This window comes from Lissotriton helveticus, chromosome 8 (assembly GCF_964261635.1).
Source record: "Lissotriton helveticus chromosome 8, aLisHel1.1, whole genome shotgun sequence".
NCBI classification, from domain to species: domain Eukaryota; kingdom Metazoa; phylum Chordata; class Amphibia; order Caudata; family Salamandridae; genus Lissotriton; species Lissotriton helveticus.
The window spans coordinates 1,297,835,579-1,297,858,599 of NC_136069.1; the positions used below are offsets into that span (position 1 = coordinate 1,297,835,579).

General features: G+C 44.4%; 1 protein-coding gene across 1 annotated transcript in view; it reads left to right on the forward strand.

The window, feature by feature from the left end:
- SYTL5 (synaptotagmin like 5) overlaps positions 1 to 23,021 on the forward strand; it is a 684,371-nt gene that overhangs the window by 418,720 nt on the left and 242,630 nt on the right. The window contains exon 9 of the mRNA XM_078658261.1: positions 2,977 to 3,097. Coding sequence (XP_078514387.1) covers positions 2,977 to 3,097 — 121 coding nt within the window. The remainder of the gene's footprint in view (positions 1 to 2,976; positions 3,098 to 23,021) is intronic.

Below are 23,021 nucleotides of genomic sequence, written 5' to 3' on the forward strand. Positions count from 1 at the left end.
CCCTTTCCCTTGTGATGAGGGGGAGCATCACTGATTGCCTTGGACCTGGGGTCTTCAGTTTTAAGCTCTGAAGTGCCCAGGCAGAGTGTCAATCAGTGGCACCACGTCACAGAGTGGGGGGGGGGTCAGCAGTGTCACTGACCCCATCTAACTCTGTGATGAGTGAGGGACTGCTACCTTCCTTCATTGGTTGACCTTTTGTCAGCCAGTAAGGCAAGACAGCAGTCCCAACCCTCCTAGGCTTCCCTCTCTACAGTGAAGGTAAGTTTTATGGTTTTTTGAATGTTTGTGGCATGCGTGCATGTATTTATGGATGTACATGCATTTGTTAGTGAGTGTTGTGAACGGGTGTGTGTTTTTTTTTTGCTTTTTTTTTTAGAGTTTTATATAGCGCGAACTAGACCCGAGACATTTCGTGCACAGGATAAATCAGAAGTTAAAGCCAGCTACTCAGTTACCTTTGTACAGGGCTGAAACAATATACCCTAGAAGAACTGATTCAGGAACTCAATCAGAGAAATTTTGTTGGTGAACCCAATGCCAGGTTTAGAACGGTTAGAGCCGAACAGATCTAGGGAGACACTAGCAATTATTGTAATTAACACACATGTTCAGCAACAATATATTTGCACCATGACATAAAATGTAGTTTACCATTTTTCAATAGTCATATTTGTAACCATGATTAGCAATAGTCACTATGGAATGATGCATGGTTCCAGCTATCAAACCATTATTTGTATTCACTGTAAAAAGCTGAACAGTGATGCCTACAACTAATGCAATGAAAGTGTCAAGTGGCATAATACTGACATTTAGATCTTTTCTTAGTGCTCCTAATGTTGACAGATCTGATGACTGAGGCTCATAGAGAAAGTAACTTGCTTTCCGTCACACATGTAGTAAAGTGTGGAAGTCTGGTTTAAAACAGCACTATCTGAAATGGCAGAAACAGGCACTATCTAATTTCCTCTCTTAAAGCCAGGTAATGTACATGCTGATTCTACAGTAATATTGGCTACATCTGTCTACGATATCGATCAGAGTTTTCATACAGAGCTCTTCTTTCTATAATGCAAAGAATCGCCCGTCTTGTATTTGCCAACAATATTCTTCAAGATTTCAGGCAGGGGTGGAGATGAAAATGTTTTTGGGAGTGAAGTCTCCTGCTGAAAGGGTTTTTATGTCTTGCTCCAGACAGTTATATTTGTAACCTGATGCCATCAGTTCTTCAACAAAGTAAGATAAGAGGAAGTATAGATAGAGAGTGGCTTTTGGATCATTCCCTTCCAACTATTGGCTTTCACGTATTTTTTGTCGTTTGCCATTGATTCAATGGACTGTGCATCAAGGCAGTTGAAATTTGTTGATGGTTCCATTGTCACATTTGGTTATACTGCAGGTGCTGATGACGTATTGTTATCATTTGAGACACAGTGTGTTATTTGATGGATTCATTTTGCTCGACACAATCACATTTTAATTACTGATTTATGAATTTTTCTTTAGGCATCTCTGTTGGCATTCCAAAAAGATAATACTGCTCACTAAACGCTGTGGTGTTTTCATCTGGTTTACTTTGCTGTCATGATAGCATGTTGCATTTAGCAGATTTCTTTTGTTCACAGAGTGCACAAACATAGTTTTGGCAAAGCAGAAATGTAAAGTACGTGCCCTTTGTTAAACGTTTCTACTAACCTACTGTTCAATATGTTGCTGTTTATGCATTTTAAGTTCACAATTTTCTGACTCTTTTTCGTAACACTTGTATTTGAGGTTTGATCTTAACTTTGCTAATGCAGTCTCTCCCACAGACGCCCCTACTCCAAGCTCATGTACGGTTGTAGCCCAAGACATTGCATTATGATTAGATGTTCCTGCTAGTACCAATAGGGGTATCACAAACAAATTCATTCTATTACCAGACAATTCCCCATCAGCTTCGCCAATGTCCTTTTTTTCCAGATTGCTTTCCTCAAACACCTGTTTTTCTAGATTGTTTTGTAAAAGAAGCCATTTGCAGTTTAGCATGTCCATATTTTGAGAGCCTGTCATATTTGAATAAAATAGCAACAGATAAACATGAAAAGTACATACTCTGGTCTGAGTTTTTGTCGAAATGTGTGCCTATTGGTTAGGCCGGAGCTCAGTTATGTAGGCTCTGAGCGGGATTGTGCCCTGAATTAGGTTCTATGTTAATAGGGTCAAGGACAAAAAAAAGCTGCAGGAACGTATCTATCATAGAGCTGTTATAGAGGAAAACTCTAGCTTTTTGGGATGAACAAAAAAGGTTCTAGAAACACTCCCAAATGGCTATTTCAAGAAGTCCAAAATAGTTGATACCGCAATAGGCTGAACCAGTTACTCACAAACTGGCACATTTGTGGGTATCACCCACAGTTTGCAGATCATTTCACACTTTAGTCATACCCCTTCTAGCCCTTCCTCAATTAAATCGACTCGGTAACTATGATCGATGTAAATTTCCATCTGTAACTATAGAGTAACTAGTAGTCAAATTATCGAAATTGTTCTTAAGAGATGCACCAAACATGTTGGCTTTTTGGCTTTTGAGGTTTTCTAAGAAATCCCCTCGAATTTTACAACAAAATGACTTTGTTTTCATGTACTTTTCACATTGCTAAGATACTTTTCAACTTATAATTATCAGGAAAATAATGTATTAATATTGAAGGATCTGCCTTTGAAATATGTGATTGAGATATGCATTCCATCTTGAGTAGCTAGCAAGGTGACTCCGTGAGTTAAATATACTTTGCTGACATCAGTGCTCAACATGTCAGGAGCTCAGCAAAGCCAATTCAGTCTTCCCTCCTGTGGATGCTGATGCATTAGATGCTATTAAATTATGTATTATTATTTACAGTAGTTAGAGATGGCTGCGTTGTGGAATGTAGTACTGCGTTAGTTATCATTGTAATATATTTTCATGCATGTGGCTCTCTCTCTGTACAGGAAAATGGATTTGAAAATGGTTCTGTTGTCCCTTCAAGTGATGAAAGTCTACCTGAAGCTTTCTCATCAAAGAGAAATCGAAGGAAAACATCCACAACACCGTCCATAGCAGTTTCTTCAGGTAAGTGTCTACTTGAATGCCAAGAAGAATTAACTGATATCCACAGTGTAATCGGTCTCACCAAGTCAGATGCTCATCTCGGAGCTTAGACAGCTTTTAGCACATGAATTGGCTTTACAATTTATAATGCATACCTCTATATAATCCTTTTTAGGTCTAACTGCAGACAGCTTTGTGTGTTTTCTGCAAAAGCTTATGTCATCACTGCTTTCCAAAAATAACAAATAGAAGCCAACAGTAGTGGCTGCTAGGGGGCACTTGTGGTAGGGCGGGGGGAGGCGCAAGGCAGTTAGGAAAATAATTAAAATTCACTTACCTGCGCTGCTGGCTGCCGCTTCTAATCTGTCCTGTTCAATCCAGCAGAAAGCAGACTCCCCAGGCCAATCACGATGCTGGTATTACCTTGACAGCAGCGTCATGATTGGTCTGAGTACTAAGGCAGTGGGAGCCTGTGCATGTTATCCAACCCGGCTGTCCATTACAGCCTGGTGGAGAACATGCTAAGTGCGCATGACTGTTTGGCTTGCCGCCCGGCTCTTTGGGCAGCCTTGCCCTGCATCTTTAGAACCTTCTGAAAAATAAAATGAGAATAACAGAGAGTTATAATAATTTTATTTTTCCTGTGGGGGACGCTCCTCTGACTTAGCAGAGGAGTCGCCGCTGGAAGTAAATATATAAAGAGAGTGGGGTTTCGGTCAGCCACGTCCTCCATTGACTTACCTGAATTTTTCTTCAGCAGCCATTGCTTGAACGAGCTGTCCATGAAACCCACTGCATTTTGACACATGTTTACATTAACACATTGTGTTCCCATCATGGATTTGGTGATCTATACTACTATAATAAAGCAGAAACTTTCAGGCTTTGAGGCGGGTAAACTCGGGAACCACTGCGCCAATCTACACACCCAATACACCGCTGAAATCGGCAGGGTGTGTAGATGGTTATAGGCAACATAAATTAAAAAAATAAACGTTATTTAAAATTTTAGATAAAAAAAAAAGTAGTCCCTCAAAAGTAGCGCCGGCCGCGACGTGCGTGGTCACGTTAGGAGCACGGGGAGGAGCGGCGTCCGAGGAGCGGCGGACATGGTGCGGGGGAGGAGCGGTGACGTCAGGAGCGGCGGACATGGCGCAGGGGAGGAGCGGTGGTGCGAGCGGACAGACGGGAGCAGCGCCGGTGGAGGTAAGGGCCCTCATGTAGGGGCAGGCGGTGGTAGGGGCAGGCGGGCGTAGGGGCAGGCGGGGGTCGTGGCAGGCGGGGGTCGGGGCAGGCGGGGGACGGGACGGGCCGGGCTGGGGACGGGATGGGCGGGCGGCGGTCGGGGAAGCCTGAGGACAAGAAAGAGCAGGCAAACGGTGCACTACAAATGTCAGACAAACGGTGCATTACAGGAGGAAAAGGAGGAAAAAGTGACGTGTAGCCAGAGGGGTTTTAGATGCTGTAAATGTTTGAGCCACCTCGGCTTCCGTAGGATAATCCCATGCTCTTCTCAATGGGACTCTGTGCTCCGCCGTTAACAAAGTGCGCAACGAAGGCCTACACGCGGTCAGGAGAAAAACGGTGCCCCCTCGAACGAGGCCAACTTCTGTCAAAAAGGGGAGAGTTTGCTCGCATAACTGTCAGCGGTTAATATGTTATTGTTTAGATGCGTTTGCTTCACTATAGGAGATTATATTTATATAGGAATATTTCCTTCACGAATACCTGCGTCCCTTGGGTGGAGTGGAGGGAAGGGGGTGGATGACGTGTGCACGAGGAAAAAGTGACGTGTGCAGGTTACAAAAGTGGGGCAGCTGGGGGCCCTGAAGCAAAGTAAATTACAGGAGGAAAAAGTGACGTCTGCAGGTTACAAAAGCGGGGCGGGAGGGGGCCCTGAAGCCTAATTGCTCCCGGGCAACGTCGGGACGGGCTGCTAGTAGGGCATAAAGTAGTTCTTGCTGCTGTTGAATTGCTTGATGAAACATTCTGTTTCCCTCTCCTTGTGCTTCTGCCCACCTCCTCCACAGAGCCCTCGTGGTCTAATCTGACTTTTTTGCGTCTGGGCTCTCCACTCCGTACAGAACACTGGGCTTCTACAACAGGGTGTGGCTGCTAGGCATGCCAGTGGGTTGTTCTCATAAAGGTAGAGTTTAGTGTCCATAAGGGGTACAACCCTTTGTTGTCCCTAGCAAACACATTCAGTGGCCCCCAGTAGCTTTCCTGCTGCCATAGCCAGGCCACTGTAGACATTCAGCGAACAAAGCGACTTCTCTGATGCTGTTATCGTGCAACTAAAAAGATTCAGCATGACCAGTAGCTCTCCTGCTGCCAGGACACTGCTGAGGTACAAATGTGTTTTACTCTATGGCTTTGTCAAATAACTGAAAAAAACAAGTCAGACCTGTACGCTTTGCCATTGGCTGTTAGATTTGGATTCATGGATGCCGCTTGCTTTATTTGGAAAAATAAGAATAAGGGACTTAAGTCTGAAGTGTGTAATTGATAACTTTGAGGTTATCTTATCTTTGAGTTTAGTTGAGCGACAGAAGAAGGCAAATTAAATGCTCAAGTTTAGCTTTAAAAACTTGTTAATATGAAATATGTTTACATTGGTGGTGTGTCCAAGAAGAAATGATGTTCCTGCTCCATTATTGAGGAAGACATTAGCTGTAGCAGCCTGAGTGTATCACTTATCATTGTCAGTGCACTGTTTGACTGTGACAAGCCGTTTATCAGCTCTTTCTTATAACTCAATACAAGAATGTATTGTATGATCTATTTAAAGGCGTTGTGGAATGTTAAAGCCTGCATTAAAAAGTTTCAAACTAAAACAACTGAAAATGCATGTTATGTTGTACGTCTGCTACGAAATACCAATAGAAAACACATATCAAGGGGAATCCTACCTGGCAAAAATTGTAAACACCATTTAAGCTTCGTAGCTAATATAGTATACACGTAGTCTTGCCATTTCACTCCTTACACACTAAACACCAAATTAAAATCTTAGGTTTTAATTTAGCAAGCCAGCGAGTCTGGGAGTTGTCTTCTTTGTTTGCTTCATTTGATCCAACCCATTTGGAACAACAAACTTGATAACAGTGGTTTGCAAAATGAAAGGTCAGGTCTGGAGATATGTTGTCTTGAGTGCATAGAACCATGTGGTCCTATAGATGTGATGTGTAAGATTATGCTAAAGTGGTCAAGGTCGGAATTAGTGCATGGATATCTGTAGGTGTGTTGCTCTTTCGGCATAAGTACATGTAGATGTGATCTTTTCGAGTATTTGCAAGGTTGTTCTTTGTCTACGTGCATGCCCTATCCAAAAGCTAAACCTAATTTGTAGGACAGTGCTGTTTGCAAGTTGAGTTCAATTCTTTCTCGAATTGGGGTTCTCAGACAGTACATGTTCTGTGCCTCACAATACCTTTTGATCATTTCTACCCTTAAGGTAAGCAGCCATTTTACACATGTTGAATTTCTTTATTTAATTTAAATTTGTATTGAGATCCAAAAATAAAAAGAAAAGAAAACTGCCATACAGATACATCGATTCAGAATATCTAAGCACCAAAGATAAATACGTCCATAAAACGCATTTCATATCGAAATACATCCAAGACAAGCATTCACCCCCAGTCACAAAGATCTGGATTAAATCCATCATTCTTTTGCTCACCACACCACCCCAGTCTGGACCCAGCCATGTGCAAATCAGTCTTGACCCTGTTCCTTGTGGGAACAGTCCAGCTGGAACTGCCAAGCCAGGTCCTCTCTGGATCGGAAACAAGCCTCCTGGGACCGGTTTCAGGGCATCATCCTTCATCAGCCAGGCTGATGGGTATGTCCAGATGTGGGTCCCTTGCTCACTGTGCCACTAGATTCAAGCTAGCCTGGCTGATGAATGGTGACATACCCCGAAACCGGTCCCATGAGGCTTGTTTCCAGTCCAGGGAGGACCTGGCTTGGCAGTTCGGTCTGGACTGTTCCCATGAGGCACAGGGTCAAGACTGATTTGCATATAGTTGGGTCCAAAGTGGGGTGGCGCAGTGGGCAAAAGAACAATGGATTTAACCCAGATCTCTTTACTGGGGGAGAATGTTTGAATCATTCAGCATTCCGTCCATCATTTGTTGCAGTTACACTTTTCACCCTAAGTGGGATGGGTATACCCACACGTGGGTTCCTTGCTCACTGTGCCACTGGATTCAAGCTAGCATGGCTGATGAAGGGTGACATACCCCGAAACGGGTCCCATGAGGCTTGTTTCCAGTCCAGGGAGGACCTGGCTTGGCAGTTCGGTCTGGACTGTTCCCATGAGGCACAGGGTCAAGACTGATTTGCATATAGTTGGGTCCAAAGTGGGGTGGCGCAGTGGGCAAAAGAACAATGGATTTAACCCAGATCTCTTTACTGGGGGAGAATGTTTGAATCATTCAGCATTCCGTCCATCATTTGTTGCAGTTACACTTTTCACCCTAAGTGGGATGAGTATACCCACACGTGGGTTCCTTGCTCACTGTGCCACTGGATTCAAGCTAGCATGGCTGATGAAGGGTGACATACCCCGAAACCGGTACCAGGATGCTTTTTTCCGGTCCAGGGAGGACCTGGCTTGGCAGTTCGGTCTGGACTGTTCCCATGAGGCACAGGGTTAAGACTGATTTGCATATGGTTGGGTCCACAATGGGGTGGCAAAGTGGGCAAAAGAAAAATGGATTTAACTGAGATCTCTTGACTGGGGAGAATGTTTGAATTATTCAGCATTCTGTGCATAATTTGTTGCAGTTACACTTTTCCCCAAAAGTGAGCGCCAGTGGGCCACACCTGAATATTTGGCTCAATTTAAGCACTGGTTATATATAGTTTATTCAAAAAAGTTCCCTTGGTGCATACCCTAGTACATGAATTTAAACTTGAGTTGGACAAATCAGAGCAAATGTAATAATAGCCATATTAGTGTTGATCCATTTTACAAATATATTTATAGATCTGGAGACGCACTTTACTACCTTGTATGGTTGCAGACTTATGAATTTCAGTAATTCACAAAAGTGACAGTCACTTATTTTCACAAGTAGTCTTGAAAAACATATATGGTTTCCTAAGTAGGTCTATGTTGCTGCAGTTCTACGTGACTATTTGTACATAATCAGACCCCCCAGGATATTGCGGCATGGGTTAGCAAATTTAGCGGCACAAATATGGAAATTTAGCGGCACAAATATGGAAATTTAGCTGCATTTTTGCAGCACTTCTTTATTTTACTCATAATCATCCATTTTCAGCTTTAAAACAATGGAAACTTTTAGCAGAGTATTCCACTTTGAAATAGGGAACCTGGGATATGGAACTGAGGAAGCAGCCCACAGGTGAAGGCTGCTATCCCTTGGAAATGCAATCCTCCATTTGCTTAGCCCATTCCATGCCAGAATACTTATTCTTCTTGCCATCCTAGATACAGCAGCCATTTTGGAAATCACAGATGCATTCTGGCCTATTTGTTATAGGTTGCACACAGTTCCCACCTGCTTAGAATTGGTGGTAATTTGCATGTGAAAAACTATGTTTTCCTTATGACTAATCGCTATTTACAAATGCATTGACATAACAATAGTGATTCGCTATAAACGATTTTTTAATTGAGAATCACTATTTGGAGTCGGTAACATACCAATTCATAATTCAATTTTATTGCTAAATTGATGCAAAATCGCGAAATCCTGGAGGGTCTGTATAATGTAAATTTGCTCCATATTCACATGAATTTTGGACAGTGTCTAATGATGTGTACCGTTGTTAATCAGAACCTTAAAAAACTGTAAAAATGTTCTACTCCTGAATGTACGGCGCAAGACTGCAATGCCCCAGAAGATAAGACAATGTGTGAGGTTTGAGAAACTGGTAAAATAGAAGCACCTCCATGCACAGGACAGAATCAGCTGGTACTACTCACTCAGAGGTTAAACATGGATGTAAATTATATATGCACTGAGGGTATTTATCTGAGGAGGATCTCGCCATGGATTTGTGAGAGCCTAACCCTGTTCTCTCGCAGTTTAAAGCTCGGCATTCCTCACTTATGCTAAACTTTCCTAGCCCAGTACAAAAGGGGGTGGTGGTGATGGACGGAGCATCTGAATCAATCAAACACTCACACACAGTCAAAAGATCTGGGTTTAATCCATCACCGTTCTTTAGCCCACTCTGCCACCCCAGTTCAGACATGGCTATATGCAAATCAGTCTGACCCTGTGCCTCATGGGAACAGTCCAGCCCGAACTGCCAAGCCATGTCTTCCCTGGTCCGGAAACAAGCTTCCGAGGACCGGTTTCTGGCATTCCAGCCGTCTTCAGCCCGGCTTGCTTGAATCCAGTGGCAAAGGGAGCAAGGGACTCACGTCTGAGCATACCCTGGCCATACTAAACTTTCCTAGCCCAACATCCTATACTGTTCATCCACTATACCAACTAACCTCTGAAAGGAGGAATAGTTCTGTGGGATGAAGCAAAGCCGCTGGTGTTTCTCACCACACCTTCGACGTGACTCAATGCCATGATTGGATTTAAGACACTGGCGTAGGATTTATACTATGGTGTACAGTGGTGGCAAACGCGTGTGATATGTTGTAAGTTGCAGGAGGATGGTCACGAGAATGATGTGACCTGGGTTAACAGAAGATACTGAAAATTAAAGATTTAATTTTTTGGTGCATACACGTAATGAAGCAGATTTTATTTTTTATTTATTTTAACAACTTATAAAGCGCCTGGTGACCCGAGGGCATCCCCGCGCTATGAGGAATGTTATCCAGATGCAGGGAAGGAATGAGGGGGATGACGTTATTTAGGGAATAGAAGGGTTTTAATTTTTTTTCTGAAGGCCAAATAATTGGATTCCAATCTAAGGGTACGTGGGAGGGAGTTCCATCCAGTGGAGGCTTTCACGGAGAAGCGTCGACCTCCCGTACGTGTCTTTTTAAATTTGGGAATGTTGGCTAGGTGCTCATTCTCGGACCGCAGGGATCTAGGTGCTTTATAGGGAGTGACCAGGTCGCTGAGGATCGAAGGGCCAACTCCATTGATCAATTTGTATGCCGTGCACATGGCTTTGAATTCCACCCTTTGGCGCACAGGGAGCCAGTGCAAGGCCCTGATGGCAGGTTTCGCTGACACTCTGGATGGAAGGTTCATGAGTAAACGGGCTGCTGCATTCTATGTTCGTTGAAGTTTCGTCAGTGTGGCCTCAGGGGCTCCCAGGTAGACCATGTTACTGTAGTCCAATCTTGACAGTATGAGCCCTTGGACTAGTAGTTTCCTGGAGGCAGGGGGGAGTAGGGGGAGAATCTTGCGGGTGGTGCGCATAAGCCCAAAACAGGTTCCTGCAGTTTTGGCCGCTTGCGTCTTCTGCCATACTCCTAGGGTCTTTATTTCATGTTTCGGGGTGGGAATTTCCCCGAACACGTCTGGCCAGACCGCTGGGGGGATGGTCACCCATTGCTTTCCCATGAGCATCACTTCGCTTTTTGACCCGTTTAGTTTTAAAGATGAGTCACACATCCAACCGTGGATTTCCGTAAGGCAATTTGCCAGGTTGTCTGGGTGGTCGTCTAGTTGGGACAGGGAGACGACCAGCTGTGTGTCATCGGCATAGCTCACTATTTTTATACCGAATGGTGTCACCACGTCTTCAAGGGAGGCCATGTAGGCATTAAAAAGCGTCGGGCTCAGGGACGATCCCTGTGGAACCCCGCATGTGAGGGGGAGGGTGGACGAGTGGTAATTGCCGTCCCAAACCTGAAACGTACGCCCGGCAAGGAAGGACTCTATCCATCTGAGTGCCGTCCCGGTGAGCCCTGCTGCCGCCAGCCGATGGAGAAGGACACGATGGTTAACTGTGTCGAAAGCTGTACTAAGATCCAGGAGGATCACTGCCACTGACCCTCCTGAATCTAAAATGCGCCTTGCCTCCTCGATGACGGCAAGAAGGGCAGTATCTGTGCCGTGGCCCGGGCGGAACCCAGTTTGGGATTGCCGCAAGAGGTTATTTGCCTCGAGAAACTGGGACAGTTGACGGTTGACCAATTTCTCGGCTACCTTGCTAATGCCAGGGAGTAGTGAAATTGGCCGGTAGTTTGCCATTTCTGCTGGGTCTAGCTGGGGTTTTTTAAGGAGTGCCTTCACCACTGCACTCTTCCAGCTAGCGGGGACAGATCCCTGGGCAAGTGAGCTATTAATGAGCTCTGTGATCGTGGGAGTGACGACGGGGGCTACGGTTTTAAGGAATCTGAAGGGAACAGGGTCCAAGGGTGATCCGCTTTTCATTTTGGTCATGATGGCTTCTACCTCGTTGCCGCTTACTGGCCTAAATGTCGCAAGTTGGGAGGGTAGGCTGCTTCCAGTCTGGCTGGGGGGTGAATTATTGTCCATGTGGCTAGAGGGACAAGAAGGGGGAAGGGATGCTAGGATGCGAACAATTTTGTCATTGAAATAGGTGGCTAGTTCATTGCTTCGGTCCACCGGGGGTATGTTGGAGGAGAGAGTGGTAGGTACTTTCAGAAGCTCCTTTACGATTCGGAAAGATTCCCTGGCTGAGTTAGTGCATTCTTTTATCCGAGTATCGTAGTGGGAAGCTTTAGAGTGCCTAATAGCAGTTTTGTATAGTCTAACCGAGTTTTGGTAGGCTTCCTTGCTGGCGTGCTGCCAGTCTTTCCTCCAAAGTCGTTCGGCTCTCTTACAGTTTTTGCGCAGTAGTCGGAGTTCCGGGGTGTACCACGGGGCGGAACCTGGTTTCCCGTTTTTGTCCTCCCGAGTTCTAAATGGGAGCACGGAATCCAGGGAGGTAGTAATCCACTCTCTAAATTTACTATCAGCGATAGCCGGGTCTTCTGCATAGGCAGGGGTGGTTGACTTAAGGGTCCTGGTCCATTCTTCGGTAGGAAGCTTGGACCAGGCCCTGTCCCTAGTGTAAGTGGGTGGTTTTTGAGGTTTCCTAAAAGTTCCTGGTAGTTGGAAAGAGACTAAAAAGTGGTCCGTCCATGGGAGGGGAAGGGACTTATTGGCTTGCATAGTGGGGGTGCTCGTGAACACAGGGTCCAGCAGGTGACCTTTGTTATGAGTAGCCCCAGTGTTTAGGAGGCGGATGTCGAGAGCCGCCAGATCAGTGATCAGGTCGACTGCCCCAGAATCTAAAGGGTCATCGAAGTGAATATTCAGGTCTCCTAGTATCATGAAATTAGTGATGGAGTGGGCATATGTAGCTACTGTGTCCAAGAGAGAACTAGCAAAAGGACCTGGATGACCGGGGGGGCGGTACACTAGGATCCCTGTGAGGGAGTTAGTAGGGTCTACCTTAATTGTAAATAGCAGGCTTTCAGAGTCGGGAATCTGTGCATCATTGGATTTGCAGAGGAGGTGATCCCGGTGGATAATGGTGACACCACCACCCCTACCTGATGGACGAGGTAGGGACTGAATAAGGAAGCCCGGTGGGGTTGCTAACACCATATCTGACTCCGAGTTTGGGGAGAGCCACGTTTCCGTCAGGAAGAGAACGTCTATGTCATGGTCTTCTATGAGGTGGTTAATCAGCATCGCATGTTTGGGGAGAGAGCGACAATTCAGCGAAGCGAGGTTAAGGGTTGAGGGCTTGTGGGGTCGGGTAGGGAGTTTGAGCTGGACAGGATGGCAGTAAGTACAACTGATGAATGGTCCATTCAGGTCGTGAACATACTCACAGGAGGAGGCGATGGGGGGTCTGAGACTTAGGAGGTCCCGACGTGAGTAGCTTGCCTTAGGGGCAGCTTTATCCAGCAGGGGTTCTGGCCCTAGGCCCGGCCGTGCGCGGACGGGCGCAGACGGGCTTGCCTTAGGCGCTCCTGCTGCGCTCGTCCGCTGCGCTTGCCTGAAAGACACATTTGTAGTGGGGAAGGTGGGCGTGGCCTCCTAAGTGGGCGTGTCCTATCGTTAGGGCCGCGATGGCGGCCGAGCAATCCTACCCTGTCTTCAGTGCTAGGTCCGCTGGATCAGCGTCAATGACAGGCGAATTATGAGCAAGTGATCAGGGTGAGTACCCAGTCGTTTTAAAATCAAAGTTTCACACAAATGTACAATTTTAAAAAATGCGGGCAAAAAACACCTCCGGCTTTCCGCCTCAGAGGACAACAAAGAAAGTTATGGCGCGCTTGCAGTCAGCGCTTTAAAAGGCCGAGGTGGGCGTGGCCTCCTAAGTGGGCGTGTCCTATCGTTAGGGCCGCGATGGCGGCCGAGCAATCCTACCCTGTCTTCAGCGCTAGGTCCGCTGGATCAGGGTCAATGACGGGCGAATTATGAGCAAGTGATCAGGGTGAGTACCCAGTCGTTTTAAAATCAAAGTTTCAAACAAATGTACAATTTTTAAAAATGCGGGCAAAAAACACCTCCGGCTTTCCGCCTCAGAGGACAACAAAGAAAGTTATGGCGCGCTTGCAGTCAGCGCTTTAAAAGGCCGAGGTGGGCGTGGCCTCCTAAGTGGGCGTGTCCTATCGTTAGGGCCGCAATGGCGGCCGAGCAATCCTACCCTGTCTTCAGCGCTAGGTCCGCTGGATCAGGGTCAATGACAGGCGAATTATGAGCAAGTGATCAGGGTGAGTACCCAGTCGTTTTAAAATCAAAGTTTCACACAAATGTACAATTTTTTTAAATGCGGGCAAAAAACACCTCCGGCTTTCCGCCTCAGAGGACAACAAAGAAAGTTATGGCGCGCTTGCAGTCAGCGCTTTAAAAGGCCGAGGTGGGCGTGGCCTCCTAAGTGGGCGTGTCCTATCGTTAGGGCCGCGATGGCGGCCGAGCAATCCTACCCTGTCTTCAGCGCTAGGTCCGCTGGATCAGGGTCAATGACAGGCGAATTATGAGCAAGTGATCAGGGTGAGTACCCAGTCGTTTTAAAATCAAAGTTTCACACAAATGTACAATTTTTAAAAATGCGGGCAAAAAACACCTCCGGATTTCCGCCTCAGAGGACAACAAAGAAAGAGATGTGGTTCTAATGCCATGGCATACTTTTTCATTTCACCCTCCAAGCCCCAAAACGGTGTAGATGGTCCTCTGATTGTTATTAATGCAATCACTGCCATCATACCTCCATTCCCACCCATGGCACAAGCAGCTGGTTCTGAAGGAGGACCATTGCTCCTGTGTTACTCCACAGTACCTCCCCACCCCCCCAGGTACCGGAGCACCCTTTTGCTGCTGAGCTGGGCTGCTTCAGCTTTTCCCTGCATTTCTTCATTTTTGTGGGCACTAATATAAAATCGCAACTGTTTTACAAAAGTGCCGATTTCGCTGGCACTTTTGTAAAAATCGCGGCATTTTTCCAAAAATGCCGGTTTTTCAGCAAACCACGAAATCGCGAAATCCTGGAGGGTCTGCATAATGTATTATTATTCTTGTGAAAGTGCTGAAGTATTGGTTCAATTGCACTTTCTTCCCCCCTGCAGGACAATTTGTTTCGTGTGGAGAAATCGCTTCCCTTCCACTGCTATGAATTATAGAGTTGTTTCATCCCCAGACTCAGTTTGGAAAATGATATACCAATGCCCTTCACAGAAGTAAATTTAAAACGGTTTCCACTGTGGGAATTGATCAAGTCGAGGTGTGTGAAAACCCACTAGCTCTTAAGTGATAGTAGACATACTGCTGAGTAATATTACAGTGTAGTTGGGTGATATTACAAACGGGTAAGTTGAATTTAGAGTTCAAAGCCATCTTTTGTGAATTCCTTCCAGTGCTTAATTTAAGTTGGTGGTTTCCGGTGCTCGGCACCGGCACATAATTGTCAACACCAGCGCTTGTGATAGTCTGTCACAAGGTGGTGCTGTCTAGCTAATTTACAGATGACCACAACAACAGTCAGTTATTAATTCAATATACATTAGAAATGACTATTGACTGCCGTTAAAACCACTTCTATAGCTTTAGTGCCCTGGAATAGTCTGAATTGTCACACTGATAGGAGTATGATGGGTAGTGGTTGTGTTGTTGCTATCACTGGCAGTGCTGGTAGGGGCAATGGGTGGAGTAAGCTACAGTGGCCTCCTGACGAGAGCCCTGATACTTATTTGTTTACAAATTAGGCACTGCCTTGCACCCTTCAATCAAGCCACTATTCAGTATGTTGAACTTGTGCGCATGGCTTTCAGGTCATGTATCAGAATATAGGTGCACATTCGCACAGTCACCTTAGAGTTTGGAATATGTTCTTCATATTGTGATTGTAGAACATTCTTCTTAAGGATTGCAGCAAAAACATGCAAGTGTGCAGATGCAAATCTGACAATACAACAGGGCCACAGGTATAAATATTGCAGTAGGTGCAGTGGCACCGGGGCAGAGAGGTGTGAGGGGCCTACTGTTTATGACTGTCATATCAGTGGATTGGGGGCTGTTTTCCTTGCTTGCATCACATCCTGAAACCCCCCTGCTATGCAACTATTATACATGGCCCATTATGTACAGCATGGGAGAAGGACCTTAATGTTCCAGTATAATGGCATTAAAAAAAAGACACATCATGGCAGCATCATTTACATTCAGTTATCATTTTATGCTTGTTCATGTCTGTTTGACGCATCATTTGCCTCCTGTGAGGAGGTGTGCTTGGTCGTCTGTCGCTCTTTCTCATGCTAAGGCACTCACAGCCGCTTAGCTTCAGGCCTTCCTTATTGTGCCGTCCTGATGAATAAAAAATAAGCCACGAGCATTATGGGGATTATGGGGAGCGCTGCTCAGGCCTCCCACTGCGCTAATCATAGATCGCTTTTTGCCCCTCACCACCGTGGTGTAACGAAAGCCTCTGCAGCCCCGCAGTGCAGGGGGGTCACCTGCATGGGCGGAGACTAAGAGCTCCTGACTGGGCCCGGAAGGTGGAGGGGGGCCGTACCAAGTACCTTGCAGGGGGGGACCTCAAGTCTTGTTACACCGCTGCGTCACCATTTTACTTCCAAGAAACAGAAATGTCATCAGAGAGAGCCTGTGACCGGGAAGAGTCGTTCTTTCAGGTTACTTGTGTCCTTGTGAAAACTGAACTTTTGATGTTTCATTAGCACATGAAATAAACACACTCCCGTCTGATTTTACTACACAGAGTTGGGATGAAGTCATAGCTCTCGGGTTTCTGAGCTCTTCTGAATGAAGTCATATAATCACCTCACAAGAGCTCCATTTTCTTGCAAAGGATGTACATATAGTTTGCATCTTGTTATGAAAGGAATTTTGGCTTCCTTGTGCTAATCTTCTTCAATCAACAGCTCCTCTTGCTGATAAGAAATCTCAGTGGACAAGTGCACCTCCCAGAACTGGATTACTTTCTGGTTATCTTCATTACACCAAGGGACAGATTTATCAAAATGTCATGCAACGCAGTGCAGCAAGACACCTCAACCTGTTGGAGAGGGCAGGAAATCCTGGAAAGAGAGGCCAATATTACTCTGGTCCTTGCCCACTTAGATATGGGAAATCAATGTTATTTGACATACTGTTTTTACTTGTATGGCCTTCCTAGACACCAATTTTCTTTTTCAGCCTGTGAAAATAAAGGAGGTGTAACTTGAGTATGATTCTTCTTCAAACTAGACCAAGCATAATGTCCTAATCCACTTCCTGCTGAGACTCATCTTTATCTAATCATAGTTGCCTGTGTGTACTGAGGATTGTTTGTGGCTCTAATGGCATCATCTAAAGTATGACCTGATCATTCAGAGGTATATCTTTCCTGTTTCACCTGCATCTGCTTCCCAGGTGTATGAGTTTAGTCAAACCAAGTCACAAATGTTTAACGCGATAATCATCTATAATTTTGCAGTGCCACTTTCATTGCCCCCTGCTGTTCATTTTCTGACAGTTCAGCCACTGGGTGCCGTAAAACACCATTAACTCTGTGCCCATTTATAAAGATTGAGTCAACACCTTTATGTCCGCTCACTTGCTGAATCACAATTCTTTTATGATTACTTTCCAGTATGACCACTGATCTACTGCTATTCGTTCAGGCCCTTTCATAGATGATGCTCCTTGAAGCACCATCAAAACCAAACTAGACTTTGTATCACTGATTATGCAGAGAGTGTGACATCTTCATATCTGGGAGAATCATCTATAGGAACTGTGACAAGATTCTGGTCAGTGTATCAATCTGATTAATAGAGGTTACAGGCTGTAAATGAGTCATGTTCAGTAAGGATGCAGAAGAGTAATCAGAGGCTGGGAACTCTCTTGCTACTTTAACCACTGATGCAAGGCTTCGACATTCTTCTGAGTTATCTTTCACTTGCCTTTATAAGACTTTGTGAGGTTAGTTTCCATTCTTTCCATGGGGGGTGAACAAAAAAATCATTACTATTCTCAATGACACCTTACCAAACCCCAAAAAAGCTTTATGATGAAAAATGTTCAGTCAAAAACAATTCTTCATTAAAATATGACTCAACCTACGGAGATCATGCATTTTACAAAAATGCCACACGTAAGGCAGTGATATGTGGTGGAAACAGCCAGTTCAAAAAGCAAGCCAAATACCTTTTCTATTCTCAAAAAACAAAATTGAGGCTACCCAAAGCACACCTTATAAGTCTCTCTTTCAAATTCTAGCTAAGTAACAGTTTGTTCAGGATCAATAAACCCTCTATTGGATAATAGGACAGAATGTAACAAGCATAATCTTCAGATGCGAAGATCCAGACGATTCAAAAGTAAATTCACTGTCAATCTTCTTGTAATTTCATCAATTCTTTATTGGTATTCAAAAAGTATTTGTGTAAAATCTCCCAGCACGTAATTTGCCAACACGCGTTTCGTCTTGCACTAAGACTTTCTCAAGGCATGGGTACTGGTGGTGAAAATCCCAATATCAACTTGGATGAAGAACAGACGCTGGTTGGTCCACTCGTCCGGACCAGATTGGAGAATTCCTCACGGGATCCCAACAAGGAATCTGGATGTGGGTGGTGGAGGTCACAAGTTAAGTCCCCACGAAGGCCAGCTGCAGGTCAAACAGATCGTCACACTTTAAACATATAATGAAGAAGCCCGCCCCAAATGGTTGGGTCAGCCGGCCATAAGTTAGAAATAGTAACTTGCGATTAGAACAAAGTCGCAGCGTAGTTTTCAAAGTAAGAACATTTTTCTCTAATATAGCAATGATATTATCGACAGCTCAGGATCCTTGCTACTGGAGGAATCGGAGTGGTCGGTTATATATGTTGTGCTTTATACGAATTGTGTCACACGTTACATGATGTACATAATACAATTGTAGTTGTTGAATTGTGCAGATGTTTCCTTGGGGAACACTACTACCTAATTCTTGCAGTACCTTTTCTATTCTCAATCAGAACATTGAATCTGAATTTTTGCTGCACTTGGAATAAAAGTGTTTGCATTAGGTGTGTTGATGCTTCAAATCAATTTACATTAAAGAGGGTCAATTCGTGGGAAAGGGGGAATCTTGTGCTCAAATATTCATTCCAGAATATTTAGGAAAAATATGCACAGTTCAGCTTCTTCCAGATCTCAGTCTGTATATTTATTCATATGTCAAATTAATCATTACAGAAGGTAAACAGTTAATTAGAATCAGAAGAAAATTCATAAAAAAATTTAACAATGCAATGTGCCTTTAAGAATTTAAGTACCACATCACATTAGCAAATAATCACAATAATAACAACAAAATCTAATACAAAAGGATCACGCAACATCTAGTTTTCTGAGTAAATGAAAATGAATGAGCTCCTCCTTTATAATGTTACACACAATCAAAGCGCACCATTTTATAGCATGAATTCCGTAAAAATGCAAAACTATAATGTTACTTGAACAGCAAACCAATCTGACTACTAACTTTGAATCTACCCCCAAATAACACCTACTTACACACACATTTCATTAGCTGTTCACTTGTACGATTTAGTTGCACAGTTTTATTTATTTATTTATTTTAACGACTTGTAGAGCGCCTGGTGACCCGAAGGCATCCCCGCGCTGTAATGATTTTGATATCCAGATGAGATGGAGGAGAAAAAAGAAGAAAAGAAGAGAAAGGGGGGACGTTATTTCGGAAATAGAAGTGTTTTCAATTTTTTTCTAAAAATAAGATAGCTGGGTTCCAGTCTGAGGGTACGGGGGAGTGAGTTCCATCCGGTGGAAGCTTTCACAGAGAAGCGTCGGCCTCCAGTGCGTGTCTTTTTGAATTTGGGGATGTTGGCTAGATGATCATTCTCGGACCGCAGGGATCTGGGAGCTATATAAGGAGTTACCAGGTCGCTGAGAATCGGAGGGCGAGCTCCATTAATCAGTTTGTAGGCCGTGCACATGGCTTTGAATTCCACCCTTCGACGCACCGGGAGCCAGTGCAGGGCTTTGATGGCGGGTTTAGCTGACACTCTGGAGGGAAGGTTCATGAGTAGTCGGGCTGCAGCGTTCTGTGTTCGTTGTATTTTAGCCAAGGTGGCCTCAGGGGCACCCAGGTAAACCATGTTACTGTAGTCCAGCCGTGACAGTATTAGTCCTTGGACTAGGAGTTTTCTGGAGGTGGGCGGGAGTAGGGGAAGAATCTTGCGGGTGGTGCGCATAAGTAAGTAAGAAGTAAATAGTGGAAGTAAATAGGAAATTAAAGTTTATTCCATGGACTGTTCTGCATGACCTTAACAACAAACATATCAATGTAGATTCAGAACATAACCTTGCAATATTTCAAAACACATTCCTTTGGCCATGTAACTAGTAAAGATGGCACCTATACTACTGCGAAAGACCATGTCTGCAGCTGAATTTCATGATTTTCTGAACAAATCTGGGGCCCTTACCTAAACCCACTAGCTCTGACATGATTGGAAACAACCATAGTTTGAAGGGCTATTATTGACGATTTCTTCACTTTCCGCACACAATCCCCATAACCACCCAACTTGATACTATTTGGTCGCCATTGTACTTACCATTCAAGGCATTTGTCTTATGGCGCCATAGGTGATTTTATATGTATCCTCCTTCCATTCTCATACACAGCTCTGCTTTAATGTAGGAATACATATTAAAGACCCCTGCTTAGGACACCTCTTAATCCCCTCTTTTTCCTTCTCATTAATGTGTGATTTGAAACGCCCTAAATGTTCATACTATATATGGCTTTGTGGGGGTTTCTCTAGGAGGTACACAACCTCTGTTCAGGGGCATTCCTCTGGCACATACAGAGTACTTTAATTCTTCCTTCATCTGGCTCTATTCTTATGCTAAGGCCCCTTTGTGTATCCGCTTTATAAGTGAACCTCTCAATTTTTAAATCTATTGCACAAGCACCTACAGTTTTGATGATTTGTTTCAGCAATTTCTATTAGATTGTTCATCTTACAGTCAAATACTGCTGGACTTTCCTCATTGTTTTTGATCCTCTACTCCTAACCACCCTCCCATTTCTCCACCTAACATGCATATATCCTTTCTGTATCCTTGATGACCTACACCAAACTCTTTGAACTGCACAGTTTTGAAGTACATCAACTGTAACCTGTGAAATTTCAATAAAAGTTTAAAGACATGAAAAACTAAAGGGATTTTAGACTCTTGAGATCAGAATCAGTACTTACATATTTTAGTCTCTGGTTTTGATCAGAGGAAGTGACAGGAGAAGGGCTTGATAATTAAATGCAAATTAGGGTAGTAATCAGTTTGGCTATATAGTTTCTGTATCTTCTGTTGCTCAAAGAAATGTTTTGTTGAATGATATTATCTGGTAGTGGAGAAATTAAGTTTTATTGTACTAAACCAATAAGAGTCGCAGTAGCATTATTGACACAAAAATGATCTTCCCACTACGTGCTTCGCGTAGAGCGCACATTTCTGAAAAACACCATGTAGCGGCACGGAGCAGAGATTTTCCTCTCTCTTGGCTCGCCAACGTTATGTTGACGAGCAAGAGCGAGGAATATCCAGCTCTAGACCACCTCCCGGTGAGATTTCTCAGCGCGGGCAGATCGATATCACTCGCGTTGAGAAACCTGCCACTAGCATTGAGGAAACTGCCACTCAAGTAAAACATTTACTTAAGTGGCAGAAAGAAGCTGCTCCCTATTACGCTGTGTGTGGTGCCATTTGCGCTGATTTTATAGCGCAGGACAAACGCCTGGTGCTAAAAATCAACGCGGGCAGCACTACTTACCTCACTCCACTGCTTGTGGAAATCCGCAGAGTGCGGTTGACTTTTTTTTGTCATGGATCTCCATGAACTCTGCCCAGGCCTACTGCTTAGCCAAACTAAACAAACATGTGTAAAGCAAATAGGTCTGTTTTTTGTTAGGGAAAGTGTTTTCAATATTTGGCGAACCCTATATATTGCCTCCACTATTCTTGGATGAAAATCACATAATGAAACAACATCTTGGGTTACAACAGAATAGTCGCTGGGTGTAGGGCCTTTTTCCCCAACAAACTGCATTAGCAGATTTAAGTGGTACCCTCAAACAAGAGTGTTATGAAAGGAGGCAAAAGGTTGAGTAAGCATTGTAAATCGAGTTGTATCACAATGGATCAGTTCATCAAATTCTACAACCGGCAGAACACTGAAGTACTGTCTTCCAAGGACAAAACGAGGGCTTCAGAGACTGTATTCAGATGTTTGAATAGATTAATTTCCTTTATTCTTGTCATAACACAATAAAGACCAACACATGTTTCACAGCTACCAGGTTGCTTCTATGGGGACAATCATTTAAAAAATATGATCAGAATCCTAAAAGTACGTTTGTAAATCATTGCATATTGTGTAGTCTTAAATCACAGTAAAGGACCAATGATTCCTTCATTCTTTGCATAGAGTATATGGCATATTGCCCAAATACATACAACCACAGTGATCGAAAAACGGCTCCTACTACGACATGAGAGCGCACATAAGAAAATCATTCAAAACGCTACTTTGATGATTCTGATCATATCTAGAAAACTATTGGTCCTGAAGACGCAATGTGGCAGTTGTGATTCACATGTTGACCTTTTTTTAAATTATAGCAAGAATAAAGTACATTAATTTATTCAAAATGTAAATACAGTTTCATAAGCCCTAATTTCTGTCCTTAAGTCGAAATTTGCCTTCAAGAAAATCCCTCCCATACTGATTTGGAATCTAAAGGTCTACTAAGAAATGCCGAATTGCCTGGGGATTGGTAATTCTAGGCTAGATTCCCCCGGCAGTTGCTTATTTTGGTTCAAACGTTCCTCCAGTGTTTTGGCTGCTTTCGGAAGCCAGATAAAGTGGATGAAAGGAAACTGATCCTTGGCCCCAAAGGAATCAATTGGTCACTCTGAGTGAAATCTCAAGTCAACAAAAAAGTTGTAAATCCAATGGGGCAGATTTATGTTAACTGGCGCATCCCCAGGGATGCGCCAGTTAATGTGCGCCACAACTCCGCCACCCATGGTGCGCCGCATTTATAATGCAGCGCACCATGGGGCAAAAACGGCACAGGTGTGTGACGCATCTGTGCCGTAAAGGTGGCGCATTGCTGGAGTTGCGTCGCAAGCGCGACGCAGCTCCAGCAAGGCTCGGGGGTGCCCCATCTTAACAATGCTGCGTCAAGACCTACGCCTGCTTCAAGTAGGCGCAGGCTTTTGACGCAGCATTGGACTGAAAGTGACTGAGTGAAATCTTATAGATTTCACTCAGCCACTTTTGCGAGACGCACCTGCCCCGGAACGCCCACCCTGCGCCGGAACGCCCACAAGCGGCGCAGGACTTTACAACGTGACGCATCTGCCTAGATGCGTCACGTTGTAAATCGTTCATAGGGATGCGCCACGTTTATGCCGCCTTGCGTGACGCAACAGCGGCGTAAACGTGGCGCAAGGGCCTCATAAATCTGCCCCAATGTATTTAAACTATGATGTAATACAAATAAACGTGTAAGGGGAAT